Source organism: Macrobrachium nipponense, chromosome 10 (genome assembly GCF_015104395.2).
Source record: "Macrobrachium nipponense isolate FS-2020 chromosome 10, ASM1510439v2, whole genome shotgun sequence".
Classification (NCBI taxonomy): domain Eukaryota; kingdom Metazoa; phylum Arthropoda; class Malacostraca; order Decapoda; family Palaemonidae; genus Macrobrachium; species Macrobrachium nipponense.
Genome location: NC_087204.1, coordinates 68,334,814 through 68,352,469, shown reverse-complemented (window position 1 = coordinate 68,352,469; position 17,656 = coordinate 68,334,814). Strand labels below are relative to the sequence as shown.

Here is a 17,656-nt window from a genome sequence, read left to right as displayed (position 1 = left end):
TGTTATCGGCGATCTGGTTTTATGGTGCATGTCTAGTGCTAAAAATTGCTTACGCTGATTTCTGGTTATCGGCAATACATAGCTGACAGAGGTGCTATTACTGGTTATAGACGCCAAAATCCAGTTATTGGCACTTATAGCTCCAAAAATTGCAGATTTTCAGCTATCAGCGACTTTCATTTATTATCAAGCTGCTGGAACAACATCCGCCAATAACTAGGGATGGCCTGTATCTCATTTTATTTTCATAAAAGCACCTCAATTTTTAAATGTATGACTTTAGTGTAGATTTTATTCTTTACTTTTACAATTAGGAATAGTATATATATATTTAACCCTTTAACGCCGATTTGACATATTAAACGTCTATATAAATTGTCTGTTGGGTGCCGATGGGACGTATATACGTCGATATAAAAAAGTTTTTTTTTAAATTCGCGGAAAAATAGTTATAGGCCTACTAGGCGAAAACTTTTGAATCACACGCCTTGGGGGATGCCGGGAGCTCACGGATCAAGGCGTTGTTTTGTTTACAATCGTTACCCAGGCGCGCAAGCGTGAATTTCTTTCTACTTGCACTAAAAAGCATCAGCGACACATCTCAGAAATTATTTCGTCACTTTGACATAATTTTTGCACCATTTTAAATTAGCCGTTACATGGAGTATTATAGATGAAAATGTGCGCAATTTCATGTAGAATACAACTAAAAACAACTCATGGTTGTAGCTTTTATTAGTTTTGAAATATTTTCATATAACGATAAGTGCCAAAATTTCAACCTTTGGTCAACTTTGACTCGACCGAAATGGTCAAAAAACGCAATTGTAAGCTAAAACTCTTATATTATAGTAATATTCAATCATTTACCTTCATTTTGCAACAAATTGGAAGTCTCCAGCACAATATTTCAATTTATGGTGAATTTATGAAAAAACTTTTTCCGTACGTCTGCGCAGTAACTCTTCCGAAAAAATCATAAATTTTTTCGTCCGATTGTTGTAATGTTTGCACCATTTTAAATTAGCCGTTACTTAAAGTTTTATACTATATGGAAATGTGTGCAATTTCATGTAGAATACAACCAAAAACAACCCATGGTTGTAGCTTTTATCAGTTTTGAAATATTTTCATATAAATAACGATAAGTGCCAAAATTTCAACCTTCGGTCAAATTTGACTCGACCGAAATGGTCAAAAAACGCAATTCTAAGCTAAAACTCTTACATTCTAGTAATATTCAATCAATTACCTTTATTTTGCAACAAATTGGAAATCTCTAGCACAATATTTCGATTTATGGTGAATTTATGAAAAAAAAAAAAAAATTCCTTTCATCCGCGCAGTAACTTCTGAAAAAAATCAAATTTTTTTGTCGGATTGTCGTAATGTTTGCACCCTTTTAAATTAGCCATTACATAAAGTTTTATATATGAAAATGTGTGCAATTTCATGTAGAATACAACAATAAACAACCCATGGTTGTAGCTTTTTATCAGTTTTGAAATATTTCCATATAAATAACGATAAATGGTTAAATTTCAACCTTCGGTCAACTTTGACTCGACCGAAATGGTAAAAAAACGCAATTGTAAGCTAAAACTATTACATTCTAGTAATATTCAATAATTTACCTTTATTTTGCAACAAATTGGAAGTCTCTAACACAATATTTTGATTTATGGTGAATTAATGAAATAAACTTTTTCCATGCGTCCACGCGGTAACTCTTCCGAAAAAATCATACACTTTTTTGTCTGATTGTCGTAATGTTTGCACCATTTTAAATTAGCCGTTACATAAAGTTTTATATATGGAAATGTGTGCAATTTCATGTAGAATACAACTAAAAACAACCCATGGTTGTAGCTTTTATCAGTTTTGAAATATTTTCATATAAATAACGATAAGTGCCAAAATTTCAACCTTCGGTCAACTTTGACTCGACCGAAATTATAAAAAAAACGCAATTCTAAGCTAAAACTCTTACATTCTAGTAATATTCAATCAATTACCTTTATTTTGCAGCAAATGGGAAGTCTCTAGCATAATATTTCGATTTATGGTGAATTTATGAAAAAAAAACATTTTCCTTTTGTCCGTGTGGTAACTCTTCCGAAAAAAATCAGAATTTTTTTGTCAGATTGCCGTAATGTTTGCACCATTTTAAATTAGCCGTTACATAAAGTTTTATATATGGAAATGTGCGCAATTTCATGTAAAATACAACAATGAACAACCCATGGTTGTAGCTTTTATCAGTTTTGAAATATTTTCATATAAATAACGATAAGTGGCAAAATTTCAACCTTCGTTCAACTTTGACTCAACTGAAATGGTAAAAAAACGCAATTGTAAGCTAAAACTATTACATTCTAGTAATATTCAATCATTTACCTTTATTTTGCAACAAATTGGAAGTCTCTAACACAATATTTCGATTTATGGTGAATTTATTAAATAAACTTTTTCCGTACGTCCACGCGGTAACCCTTCCGAAAAAATCATAAATTTTTTTGTCCGATTGTCGTAATGTTTGCACCATTTTAAATTAGCCGTTATATAAAGTTTTATATATGAAAATGTGTGCAATTTCACATAACAAAAAACAACCCATGGTTGTAGCTTTTATCAGTTTTGAAGTATTTTCTTATAAATAATGATAAATAGAAAAAATTCGTCCTTCGGTCAACTATAACTCGACCGAAATGGTAGAAAACTGCAACTGTAAGCTACAACACTTACAGTCTAGTAATATTCAATCAATTACCTTCATTTTGCAACAAACAGGAAGCTTCTAGCACAATAGTTCAATTTATGGTGAATTTTTGAAAACATCTTTTTTTTTATGTCTGCTCGTTACGAATTCATGCATCATTTTATGATAATATTTTCTCTGTGTTGCCTTGATCGTTTTACAATGTGTTGTATACCAAAATGATCGCAATTTACTGTAGAATACAACGAAAAAATTACCTCGTTAGCTTTTAACCGTTTTGCCCACTTTCATCAGTACAATATGTTTTGCATGAGTTATATTAAAAAGTGTGTAGCATTAGATTAAAATTTTTATGTTTTAAGTCATTTCAAAGTTTGAGAGAAATCAACCAGTAGTTAATTGTTTGTCACCCTAGTGTTACTATAAGATTCAACATTAAATTGTGATTTTGTTTTCAGATTGATCCAGATTTGGTTTTGCCAACAATGAGAAGTGCTGTTGAGGAGCAGCTTAATCTAATTGCCCTAGGAAAAGCAGACTTCAATTCTGTTCTTCATCACACACTTGAGATATTCCAACTAAAGTTCCATTATTTTGTCAAGAACATCCAGAATATGGATGAACTTTTCGAGGTCTCGTTTTCTCCACTCTCTGCAAGTGGACGACCCCTGTCAAGGTTATTGTTAAAAGTTTTTGTACTTAGTTCTTTAATCTCTTTTCTGAACAGTTACAGGAAAATTGAGCTCATTTGTGATGCTAGGCATTTTGAAAATGGTTGAACTTCTAAGGTGTAATTTTAAGTGAAGGTGATAGCTGATAGTGAATGATTGATGAAAACTACAGTGCAGATATTGTATAATAATACTAGTTGCATTGGTGTTGATATTTTTTGTAATGAACTTAGAATAACTTACTAGAGCTCAAATGAGCATCTCATTTTAGATTTCAGTAAGATATGGTTCTTAGTGCAGGAATGAGAGTATCTTGGGTTATTGCTTTCTTTCATATCTTTATAAAACTATTCATACTTAAAAGATTATCCATTTACTAACTTCTGTTTTACTTATGACCAATTTACTAAGCATTATGTTGAATGTTTGAATGGATTTCCAAGACTATTTATTGGTTTTTGCTATTTATTAGGTACCAGTTGGAATGTAATACTGTATGGCTATGTGTGGTAAAACTTAAAATCTTCTGCTAACATTATAGATATTATTTTATACCTGATATTCTGGAAAAAATACTGTAAGCAAGAATTATAAATAAACTAGATTGGGATGTCAGTTAACCCTTTAACGCCGATTGGACGTATTAAACGTCGATATAAATTGTCTGTTGGGTGCCGATTGGTAGTACATACGTCGATATAAAGAATTTTTTTTTTTTAAATTCGCGGAAAAATAGTTATAGGCCTACTAGGCGAAAACTTTTGAATCACGCGCCTTGGGGGATGCTGGGAGCTCACGGATCAAGGCGTTGTTTTATTTACAATCGTTACCCAGGCACGCAAGCGCGAATTTCTTTCTTCTCACACTAAAAAGCATCAGCGATGCATCTCAGAAATTATTTAGTCACTTTGACTTAATTTTTGCACCATTTTATATTAGCTGTTACATGGAGTATTATATATGAAAATGTGCGCAATTTCATGTAGAATACAACTAAAAACAACTCATGGTTGTAGCTTTTATCAGTTTTGAAATATTTTCATATAAATAATGATTAGTGCCAAAATTTCAACCTTCGGTCAACTTTGACTCGACCTAAATGGTCAAAAAACGCAATTGTAAGCTAAAACTCTTATATTCTAGTAATATTCAATCATTTACCTTCATTTTGCAACAAATTGGAAGTCTCTAGCACAATATTTTGATTTATGGTGAATTTATGAAAAAAACTTTTTCCTTACGTCGGCACGGTAACTTCCAAAAAAATCATAAATTTTTTTGTCCGATTGTTGTAATGTTTGCACCATTTTAAATTAGCCATTACATAAAGTTTTATATATGGAAATGTGCACAATTTCATGTAGAATACAACTAAAAACAACCCATGGTTGTAGCTTTTATTAGTTTTGAAATATTTTCATATAAATGACGATAAGTGCCAAAATATCAACCTTCGGTCAACTTTGACTCGACTGAAATGGTAAAAAAACGCCATTGTAAGCTAAAAATCTTACATTCTAGTAATATTCAATCATTTATCTTTATTTTGCAACAAATTGGAAGTCTCTAGCACAATATTTCGATTTGTGGTGAATTTATGGAAAAAAAAACATTTTCCTTACCTCCGCGCGGTAACTCTTCCGAAAAAAATCCTAAATTTTTTCGTCCGATTGTTGTAATGTTTGCACCATTTTAAATTAGCCGTTACATAAAGTTTTATATATGAAAATGTGTGCAATTTCATGTAGAATACAACAAAAAACAACCCATGGTTGTAGCTGTTATCAGTTTTGAAAAATTTTCCGATAAATAACGATGTGCCAAAATTTCAACCTTTGGTCAACTTTGACTCGACCGAAATGGTAAAAAAATGCAATTGTAAGCTAAAACTATTACATTCTAGTAATATTCAATCATTTACCTTTATTTTGCAACAAATTGAAAGTCTCTAGCATAATATTTTGATTTATGGTGAATTTATGAAATAAACTTTCATTACGTCTACGCGGTAACTTCCGAAAAAATCCTAAATTTTTTTGTCCGATTGTTGTAATGTTTGCACCATTTTAAATTAGCCGTTATATAAAGTTTTATATATGAAAATGTGCTCAATTTCATGTAGAATACAACGAAAAACAACCCATGGTTGTAGCTTTTATCAATTTTGAAATATTTTCATATAAATAATGATAAATAGAAAAAATTAGTCCTTTGGTCAACTTTAACTGCAATTGTAAGCTACAACACTTACAGTCTAGTAATATTCAATCAATTAACTTCATTTTGCAACAAACGGGAAGTCTCTAGCACAATATTTTGATTTATGGTGAATTTATGAAAAAAAAAAAATTTTTATGTCCGCGTGTTACGAATTCATGCATCATTTTGTGATAATATTTTCTCTGTGTTTCCTTGATCGTTTTACAATGTGTTATATACCAAAATGATCACAATTTAGTGTACAATACAACGAAAAAAATTAACTCTTTAACTTTAACCGTTTTGCTCAGCGCGATTTGTATACTGTGGTCCCCCCGTATTCGTGGGGGATGCGTACCAGACCCCCCCATGAATAGTTAGAATCCGCAAATGTTTGGAACCCCTATAAAAATGCTAAAAACAGCCTATTTTGTTAGTTAAAACTCAAGAAAAACCACTAAAAATTTTCATACTTGGTTTTTTTAATACTTTTATCACAAAAAGTGCATTTTATTCTGAAATTGATAAAAAATAACCCCAGGAATTTGTGGATATTTCTCATAGAAAAATACCGTGAATGCGCGAATTTTCCGTGAATAATGTGGTGAAACGTTCCCGAGAGAAATCCGCGAATGTTTGAGTCCGCGAATCCGGAGAACACGAATACGGGGGCCCCACTGTACAATTATATATGAAAGTTTTTTTCGCGGTCATATATTCCAATATTTATATATGATAATGATATTTTTTCATTTCTGATGGTTTCATACTAAACTTCAGGCATTGACAAAAAAGGAGCCAAAAATGAACTCATAATCTTGAAAACTAAGCGTGCTGTGATTTAAAAAAAAAAAAAAATTACACTTTTTCTTTTTTCCGCTTCGGCGCTCACTCGCGAACGCCGCCAGCATACGGGAGACGATTTTTAAAAATACCGCTTCGGGCGTTTAGGGTTAATTAACCACTTAAACGCCCGACTGGACGTATTTTACGTCGACATTTTTTTGTCTCTCGGGTGCCGACTGGACGTATTTTTACGTCGACATACAAAAGTTTTTTTAAAAATTCGCGGAAAAATACTTTTAGGCCTACAGCCAAAAACTCTTGAATCACGCGCCTTGGGGGATGCTGGGAGTTCACGGATCAAGGTGTTGTTTTGTTTTTTTACAATCGTTACGCAGGCGCGCAAGCGCGAATTTCTTTCTTGCCGCACTAAATAAAAAGTATCTGTGACACATCTCTGAAATTATTTCGTCACTTTGACATAATTTTTGTACCATTTTAAATTAGCCGTTACATAGAGTTATTATATATGAAAATGTGCGCATTTTATGTAGAATACAAAACAAAAAAATACTCATGATTGTAGCTTTTATCAGTTTTAAGATATTTCATATAAATAACGATAAGTGCCACAAAATTTCAACCTTCGGTCAACTTGACTCTACCGAAATGGTCGAAAAACGCAATTGTAGCTAAAACTCTATATTTTAGTAATATTCAATCATTTAACTTAATTTTGCAACTAATTGGAAGTCTCTAGCACAATATTTCGATTTATGGTGAATTTATGAAAAACCTTTTCCTTACGTCCGCGCGGTAACTCTTCCGAAAATAATCATACATGCGATTGTGGTAATGTTTGCACCATTTTAATTAGCCGTTACATAAAGTTTTATATATGAAAATGTGCGCAATTTCATGCACAATACAACTAAAAACAACCCATGGTTGTAGCTTTTATCAATTTTGAAATATTTTCATATAAAAAATGATAAGTGACAAATTTTCAACCTTCGGTCAATTTTGACTCTACCGAAATGGTCGAAAAACGCAATTGTAAGCTAAAACGCCTATATTCTAGTAATATTCAAGCATTTACCTTCATTTTGCAACAAATTGGAAGTCTCTAGCACAATATTTTCGATTTATGGTGAATTTATGAAAAAAATAACATTTTCTTTACGTCCGCGGGGCGCGGTAACTCTTCCGAAAAAATCATACGTGGCGATTGTGGTAATGTTTGCACCATTTTAAATTAGCCGTTACATAACGTTTTATATATGAAAATGTGCGCAATTTCATGTATAATACAACAATAAACTAGTTGAAGGTTGTAGCTAATATCATTTTCGAAATATTTGCATATAAATCACGATAAATAGAAAAAAACCACGTTCGTCAAATTTGACTCTACCGAAATGGTCGAAAAACGCAATTGTAAGATAAAACTCTTACAGTCTAGTAATATTCAGTCATTTATCTTCATCGTGAAACAAATTCGAAGTCTCTAGCACAATATTTAAATTTATGGTGAATTTTAAAAAAAAACTTTCCTTCCCTCCGCGCGCGGATTCTCCGCCACAAATCTCCGAAATGCGTAAGTCCCATTCTCGGAATATTTGCTCCGTTTCATATTAGGCATTTCATAGAAGTTTTATATATGAAAATGTGCGCAATTTCATGTAGAATAAAACGAAAAATATTTGAAAGTTGTAGCTTTTCTTATTTTCCGAAATAATTGGATATAAAAAAAATACATATATAAAAAATTCGACATTCGGTCAACTTTAGCTCGTCAGATATGGTCGAAAACTGCATTTGTAAGCTAATATTCTTACAGTATAGTAATATTCAATCATTTGTCCTTCATTCTGAAACATATTGGAAGTCTCTAGGACAATATTTAGATTTATGGTGAATTTTTGAAAAAAATATGTGTTTACGTAAGCGCGTTACGAATTCATGCATTATTTTGTGATAATATTTTCTCTGTGTTGCTTTTATCGTTTTACAATGTGTTATATATCAAAATGATCGCAATTTAGTGCACATTACAACGAAAAAAAAGTAACTTGTTACCTTCAACCGTTTTGCGCACAGCGCGATTTGAATACAATATATATGAAAATTTCGTTTTTGCGCTATCATATATCGCATTATTTTATTTATATATGATAATGATAATTTTTTCATTTCTGATGGTTGCATACTAAACTTCAAGCAATGACAAAAAAAGGAGCCAAAAAATGAACTCTAATCTTGAAACTAAGCGCGCTGTGATTTTTGAAAAAAATATTTTTTCCGCTTACGCGCTCACTCTCAAACCCCTCCGGCATACGGGAGTCATTTTTTTTATTTACCGCTCCGGCGTTTTAAGGGTTAAGAGGACTATTGCTAACAAGGAAAAATACCACAGAATTATATTTCATGCCTAATAATTACCCAATACATATCAAAAACTGCACGAAAACCATTTGGATAAATCACAGCATGCAGGTAATGTTGCATTTGTAATATGATAGGGATAGTTCTTTATGATATGTTTTACTCAAGACATGTTTTGACAGGCAGCTTACCGCATTGAACCAGAATGGAATTCAACTGACTTTTCAACTTTATAGATAGTATATGGTTCCTAGATAAAACAGTGCTTGCCTGGTATACAATATTGAATTTGTTGTATAAATGTCAAGCAAATGGATATATAGATTTACTTTCACTTAAAGTACATGATAGCCAGACATTTTTTTTTTTCAAGCATTAATATTTATTTTAGTACAAACCCTATAATTTTACATAACCTTTTATGCACTTGTGCTAACTTCCCAGATGTGACACAGTTTTGAGAAGAATTCTTCCATTGTCAGCTGTAGGTGTGTATTGTGGGTTTAAAGGCCCCCTGGCAGCAAGAATTACCTGATACTATATCTGAATTGGTTGCAAGTATAGAGGGAGAAGGGAGACTGGCAATTTTTTAGAGATTTTTTTCATTGCGAACCTTTAACTTAACATAGCCATATAACCTGTGATATGAAAAAGCTCCAGAAAGATTATCTACCTCCCAAAAGTTCTTGTTATCAGCAGGACTCATGCAGTGAAAAGGATTCATTAGTAAAATGTGGGTCACATTTATGGCTTATGCTTAAAAAAATTCCATATAGTAGAGAGGAGTCATTAGTAAAGTGTTGGTCATGATTATGTCTATTGATAAAAAAAATCAAGTTGCCCAGTAAACTGTGCCAATCAGAAAGGAAACAATGTGGCGGAATCACAAGCTCAAAAACAAGCTGCAGAATCCCCCCCACATACACTTAATCAGTCCAGCTGCCCAACTCACCCCAGTCACACTTTCTACTTTACACTTCAGAATACAGCAGGACAATTGAACTATACCTACACACAGAAAAAAAAAAAACACAAACGCATGTACTTACCAACTCCAGATACTCCAGGGCTATCCTGTGCTGTCCGCCGGTCGAGGTCACAGAAATACCAACAACAACAACAACCAAGAACCACAACCCACAACCCAATAACACAACAACTAAGGACTATAACCCAACAACAACCAAGGACCACAACAACACAACAACAACCATGGAACACAACCACAACTCAACAACACAGCAACCAACCAAGGAACATAACCACAACCTAACAACACAGCAACCAACCAAGGAACACAACCATAACCTCACATATAACAACAAAACACAACAACACAACAAAAGACCACTGCCCAAATAATACAAAAAATCATAACAGCACAGGCACAACAACTCTAAGCAAAAACACTAACTTAACAACACCAAATAACAACAAAAACACACAACTCAGCTGAATAGCACTGCCTTCTCCAAAATGTTCCAGCACTACTGTCTGTCACCAGCTCTCACCAAAGACTACCTGAAAACTCACTGAAAACACAGAACTTAGATTTCTACCAGCAGACAACGCAGCCAGAACTCACCAATAGCCAATACAACTCTGATCTCTACCAGCAGACAACCCAGCCAGAACTCACCAACAGACAATACAGTCGTTAACCGTCCAATCACCAATTACTCTCTCTCTCTCTCTCTCTCTCTCTCTCTCTCTCTCTCTCTCTCTCTCTCTCTCTCTCTCTCTCACATACAGACGTTGTCAAATGGAACTCCATAAGTCCTCCATAACAAGAGTACTAATTATGCAGATGAAAAGAACAAATTTCTACCATGACTTTCCCTTCATAAACTGATAAAACTTGGCCTTCTGCAACCACAAGTCACACAGGTAAAGTATTGTAAAAGTAAATGGACATTTCCAGGAAGTAGTTTGCAAGATGGAATTTTAACTAAGTTTTATATAAAGTAAAACTTATCCATTAATTTTTTAGCTGGGTTTCTACTCACACGGCAGCTTGAATTTTGAAATTCATGACAGCTGGTCTTGTTTATGTAGGTGACTAGCCCCATGCACTTTCATGGTAAGAGAGGAACAACTTGGCCAAAAATTTAAATTTGTTTCTGCCAGCTTAAGACCACACATGGTTGTAAGATTGCAGCTTGTTCTTGGATTCAGATTGATATCTTCCCTGTTGGTGAAGTAATTTGCTATGGTAACCTTCGTCATATGTATTTAGTTAGATTTTCTAGTGAAACATTTAATTTGATAGTTGTTCTCTAGTGAGACTTACTTACTTTCACTTTATCATGCTAGTTGATTAATGTCTGACTCTATTGCTTCTAGTTTTCAGTATTGCAGCAAAGGCTACAATACTCAATTGACGGAAACATCCTATGATTCTCACACCCTTTGCACTAATCGTAGAGAACAAGTTTGTTCTATTGACCTTAACTGTGATGAGTGTAGGGATGGGACAAGACGAAATGGAAGACTTTAACTTCTCGCTTGACAAAGTTACAGAGAGACCATAAGAGAAAAGCAGCTTCTAGAGCTGATGTTAAGTCATTAGCTAGCCAGTGTACCTAAGTCTGTCCCGCATCCAGCCCTCCTCAGATACCACCTGCTCCTTTGCCTAGCTCCCACGATTCTGAACCTGATCACTTTTCCAGACTTGAGACCAAGTTTGACCAAAAGCTTGGTCTTATTGTGAATACAGTGGCCCAATTAGGGGCAGCATTGCAAGTCCTTATGGACAAAATAAGTGAGAAAAGTGCCAGTTAAGTGATAGTGGAGGAGGTGGCTGCCCATCTCACCAATTCTCTTAGGCAAAGGTCACTGCCATACTCCCCTAATCTTAGGCAAAGGTCACTGCCATACTCCCCTAATCCTGGAAGGAGCATACTGGATGGCCAAGGGAGGTCGACGGGTTCTGCCCATGGGTAGTCACCCCCCTCAGTTGTATCTGTTGCATCCCAGGTTGCGACAAAAGACAGCTGTTCGAAAGGCATCTTGGATGTGCTTCAACTTGCTCTGAGTTCTGGAGATTCCAGTCATTATAAGAGGTGCCAGTGGCACTCTTTGGGTGAGGCTCGCCCCCTGAAGAGGTGTTTGTCATACAGGGACCAGTCTCACTTGCTACCTAGCTAAAAGGTTCAGAGAGCCTTCCCATAGCCCTCAATCTTCTTACAGCTTTTGAGACAACCTGAAACGCTTTTCTTCGAAAGAGCACCAGTATTTGGCACCTAGGCGCTCATTTTCATCCTATAAGTGCTTGTCTTTGTCTTTCAAGTGTCCTTCCTCTCGCGAGGGCCCACATGCCTTGACTGAGCGCCCAGTAGAGCCCGAGCATCTTCTGCCATTCAAGTGCCCATCTTCAGTCAAGCACCCAGGATCAGCTGATAGCCCAGTGCCAGTTCTTATTGGTTTGGCATCATCTTCCAAGTGCCCAGTGCCAGCTCAGGCTTGATTTGCTCCCCCTAGTCTGTTACGTGTTACAGGCCTTTCAACTTAACCCTCTTACGCCGATTGGACGTATTAAACGTCGAGTCAAAATGTCTCCCGTATGCCGATTGGACGTATCATACGTCGGCTCAAAAAAGTTTTTTTAAAAATTCGCGGAAAAATACTTATAGGTCTACCAGCCGAAAACTTTTGTATCACGCTCCTTGGGGGATGCTGGGAGTTCACGGATCAAGGCGTTGTTTTGTTTACAATCGCTACGCAGGCGCGCAAGCGCGAATTTCTTTCTTATCACACTAAAAAGTATCAGTGACACATCTCGGAAATTATTTCGTCACTTTGACATAATTTTTGCACCATTTTAAATTATCCTTTACATGAAGTATTATATATGAAAATGTGCGCAATTTCATGTAGAATACAACTAAAAAATACTCATGATTGTAGCTTTTATCAGTTTTGAGATATTTTCATATAAATAACGATAAGTGCAAAAATTTCAACCTTCAGTCAACTTTGACTCTACAGAAATGGTCGAGAAACGCAATTGTAAGCTAAAATTCTTATATTATAGTAATATTCAATCATTTGCCTTCATTTTGCAACAAATTTGACGTCTCTAGCACAATATTTCGATTTATGGTGAATTTATGAAAAAACTTTTTCCTTACGTTTGTGCGATAACTCTTCCGATAAATTTTTTCGTGCGATTGTCCTAATGTTTGCACCCTTTTAAATTTGCCGTTACATAAAGTTTTATATATGGAAATGTGCGCAATTTCATGCACAATACAACTAAAAACAACCCATGGTTGTAGCTTTTATCAGTTTCGAAATATTTTCATATAAATAACGTTAAGTGCAAAAAATTTCAACTTTCGGTCAACTTTGACTCTACCGAAATGGTCGAAAAACGCAATTGTAAGCTAAAACTCTTATATTCTAGTAATATTCAATCATTTACCTTCATTTTGCAACGACTTGGAAGTCTCTAGCACAATATTTTGATTTATGGTGAATTTATGAAAAAAAAAAAAAATTTCCTTACGTTCGCGCGGTAACTCTTCCGAAAAAATCAGAATTGTCGAAATGTTTGCACCATTTAAAATTAGCTGTTACATAAAGTTTTATATATGAAAATGTGCGCAATTTCATGTAGAATACAACTAAAAATGATTGAAGGTTGTAGCTTTTCTCTTTTTTTTGAAATATTTGCATATAAATCACGATAAATAGAAAAAAAAACCACGTTCGGTCAAATTTGACTCTACCGAAATAGTTGAAAAACGCAATTGTAAGCTAAAACTCTTACGGCCTAGTAATATTCCGTCATTTTTCTTCATTTTGAAACAAATTTGAAGTCTCTAAAACAATATTGTGATTTATTGTGAATTTTTGAAAAATATATTTACCTTCACTACGCGTGCCGATTCTCGGCCGCAAGTCTCCGAAATACGTACATCGCATTATCCTAATATTTGCTCCTTTTCATATTAGCCTTTTTATAGAGTTTCATATATCAAAATGTGCGCAAATTCATGAAAAATACAATAAAAATAATTGAAGGTTGTAGCTTTTTCCATCTCCGAAATATGTGCATATAAAAAAATATATATATAAAAATTTCGACATTCGGTCAAATTTAACTCGTCCGAAATGGTCGAAATCTGCAATTCTAATCTAAAAATCTTACAGTATTGTAATATTCAATCATTTGTCTTAATTTTGAAACAAATTGGAAGTCGCTAGAACAATATTTAGAATTACGGTGAATTTTTTAAAATAACATTTTTTTACGTCCGCGCGTTACGAATTCGTACATCATTTTGTGATAATATTTTTCCGGTGTTGATTTTATTGTTTTACTATGTATTATATATCAAAAGGATTGAAATTTAGTGTACAATACAACGAAAAAAAAAGTAACTCGTTAGCTTTGACCGTTTTTTGCACAGCGTGATTTGAATACAATTATCTATGAATTTTTTTTTTCGCTACCATATATCGCATTATTTACATATGATAATGATATTATTTTTCATTTCTGATGATTGCATACTAAACTTCAGGCAATGGAAAAAAATGAGCCAAAAATGAACTCTTAATCTTCAAAACTAAGCGCGCTGTGATTTTTTGAAAAAATTATTTTTTCCGCTTCCACGCTCACTCCAAACCGGCGCCGGCATACAGGAGAGATTTTGATTTTTAGGGCTTCGGCGTAAGAGGGTTAAGCAGAGCTAAACCCCTAATCTATTGGACCCTTCATTACCTCCTATCCAGCATCAGTATGACATCATTTTGGGGCCACTTTAGACCTCTTTTTTTTCATGAGTGATAGCACTTCAGCTCTTATGGAACCTTCCTTGTCTCAGTTTTCTTCAGATGAGGAAGATCTAGATCAGGACTCTGCCCCATCAGTCTACAAATCCTTGCTCAGGTAATTGTTGCCAAACTCTGATTTCTTCACTCCATTGGCTCCTGCTTCTCTGGCTTCATCCTTCATGATGAGCAACCCTCCAGCCAATTCAATCAGATTACCTAAAATGGTTCTCTTGTCCTCTTCAAAGAAAGCTTTGTGTGATGTGGAAGGATGGTTTTCTGAAAAGAGAGGGTAGGGCAAAGCCTCCCTTAGTAAGCTGCCTTCTTGTCTCTCATGCAGAAGGTATCTGTCATACGCTACAGGAGAAGCACCTTCCTTGGGAGTGGCTGCCTCCTCCCAAGGGGACTTCTCCAGGCTCATTGACTATACTCTCTCTTTTTTTTTTTTTTTTTTTTTTTTTTTCTTTCCATCTGGCCATCCGCCTGTGGTGTTTGCATATGGTAACACTGCGTCCCGGGCTTTAGATAGTTACGCTATGTGTAAGTTTTAGGCAAATAAAAAGATATCTGGGTGTACATTTGCAACTGAAAAGTGTTTTAATAATTTACTGTATGCGAATTACACCGTTAATATTCAAAATAGGATATTATTATAATTGGTGAATGTAAGCTGAATATAACTATGTAAAGCCCCGTTACGCAGTGTTACCATATGCAAACACCACAGGCAGTTGGACAGATGGAAAAAACCAAGTACGTATAGGTGCGTAGGTCTGCCTTCTCCTCTGCTAAAGTGATGTGTTCTTCCTTAGAGATAGATCCTTTGCTTAAGAACCTGTTTAAGGCATTTGAGGTTTTGAGCTTCCTCAGTTGGTCTGTGGGAGCATTAGCCAGGAAGATTCACTCATTTTCCTTGCTGCCAGAAGACTGTGTGGCAAACTGCCTCAGTGTACTCTCCTGTGCTGAAAAGGCCATTAGGGATGGCTCACAGGAGTTGGCTTCCCTGTATACCATGGGAATTCCTAAAAAGAGGGCCCTCCACGTTCAGAACACATACTTCCAATTCCCATTCATCAAGACTCAAGAAAGTACCTCAGGCTTGTTTTCAAGAACCAAGTGTTTGAGTTTTGAGCCCTGTGTTTCAGCCTCTCAACTGCCTCAAGTTTTCACTCAAGTGCTCGCTCCCCTTGCAAGGTTGCTCCATTTATTGGGCATCAACTTATCGCTCTATCTATACAATTTGCTAATTTGTTCACCCACAAAGGAACAGTGCATGGAGGATCTCTGGAAAATCTTATTCTTGATGCAAGACCTGGTCCTGCAGGAATCCCAGCTGACTCCTTCTTAGGAAATTCTCTATTTGGGGATGAAGGTAGACTCAGTTTTTGGGCTTTTCCATCCCCCAAAAGAGTAGAGGACTACCTGAGGAGAGTCAATCTTTTTCTTTCCCTTTGAACTTGCTCAGCCACCCAATGGATGAGTCTGCTAGGCACCCTGGCATCTGTGGAGCAATTTTTCAGGTTTGGAAGGCTACACATGAGAGCCCTACAATTTTTCCTAAGGGTCGGTTGGGATCAGAAGATTCAAGATTTTTACTTTTTTCCGATAACGTAAGAGATCAAGGAGGACCTGCATTTGTATTTGTAGAACTCTACAGACAGGTTGACGGAAGGAAAGTCTCTTTTCGCTGTGAACCCGCCCTAGACTACTCTGACGCTTCAGATCTAGCTCTCTTAGTGGACAAAGTAGTTTCAGGGATGTGGTCCGAGGAGAGTGAGCTGCAAATCAACCTCAAGGAATTAAGGCCAATCCATTTGGGACTACAACACTCCTCAAAGAAAGGCTGCAACAAGGTGGTGGTGGTCCAGGCAAACAACACCACAGCAGTAGCATACATCAGTCTTCAAAGGGGAACTCATTCTCTCTCTCTCTATGTGAGACACCGTAGGCTCTGCTTCTGTGCGCAGATCTGCACCAGACCAAGTTGTTCATACATTTTATTCAAGGGAAGTTCAATGTGGTGGCAGACGAGTTGAGCCATTGTAGACAGATCCTTCTGACAAAGTGGACCTTGGACCGTCGGGTCTGTGCTGACTTATAGAAACTGTTGGGAGAACCAACCCTGGATTTATTTGCGACATACAGGAACTGTCGTCTTCATCTGTTCTGCTTCCCTTTTCTGGACCATCTAGCATGGGCAGCAGATGCCATGCTTCAGGATTGGCCCAATCTGGATCTGTGCGCTATCCCTTCATTCGGGATTATAATGGTCATGATCAAATTTCATTCACACCAAAATGTCAAGATGACCCTAATAACTGTGATTTGCCCTTGGAAGGAGTGGTTTCCAGAACTTCTTGGACTCCCTGTAGACTTCTCAAGGCTCCTTTCTTTAATTCCAAGTCTGCTCAGACAACCTCACTTCAAGAGGTTTTACCAAAGTACATCTACACTAACCGTGACAGGATTTCGACTGTAAGCAAGCTCATGCGAGTGAAGGGGTATTCAAAATCTGCAGAGTCTACAAGGTGAAGTGGACAGTTTTTAGACTGTTGTAGAAGACAACATATCGTCTTCTCCGACAACTTTAGCTCAAATAGCAGATTTCCTTCTTTACTTGAGATCCTCCTGAGGCCTGTTTTCCTCAACCATAAGAGGATAAAAGCAGTCCCCAGTTATCGGCAAAGGTTCTGTTCCTGACGGCGTGACAATAACCGAAAATTGCTAATAACCAAAAATTGCCGATAATACTGCTAATCCCCGGTTAATGGTGCTGGTAACTGGGGATCGATTGGCATTACTGTTAAGTGGGGATTGGTGTCAATAACCAGGGATCAGCACTGGTAACCAGAGATTGTCGCATATCAGTACCAAAAATCAGGTTATCGTCCTTGCTAGACAAGCACTGTAAAACCAGAACGCCGATAACGGGCTACCTCATTAGCTTGTTTGACACTGCCAAGCTTAGGAAGAAATAGACATTTTCTTGGAACCTAGATGTAGTCCTTGAATGGTTCTCGGGTCCACGCTTTGAGCCCTTTCGTTCTTCCTCGTTGAGGGATCTTACCAGAAAGACAATTTTTCTTGTGGCTCTTGCTACTCCCAGGAGTTAGTGAACTCC

General features: G+C 35.9%; 1 protein-coding gene across 1 annotated transcript in view; it reads left to right on the top strand.

The window, feature by feature from the left end:
- The window catches only part of LOC135223660 (DNA topoisomerase 3-beta-1-like), a gene marked incomplete at its 5' end in the record, with an annotated part of 174,629 nt that overhangs the window by 140,094 nt on the left and 16,879 nt on the right, over positions 1–17,656 (top strand). The window contains 1 exon segment of the mRNA XM_064262318.1: positions 3,178–3,395. Coding sequence (XP_064118388.1) covers positions 3,178–3,395 — 218 coding nt within the window.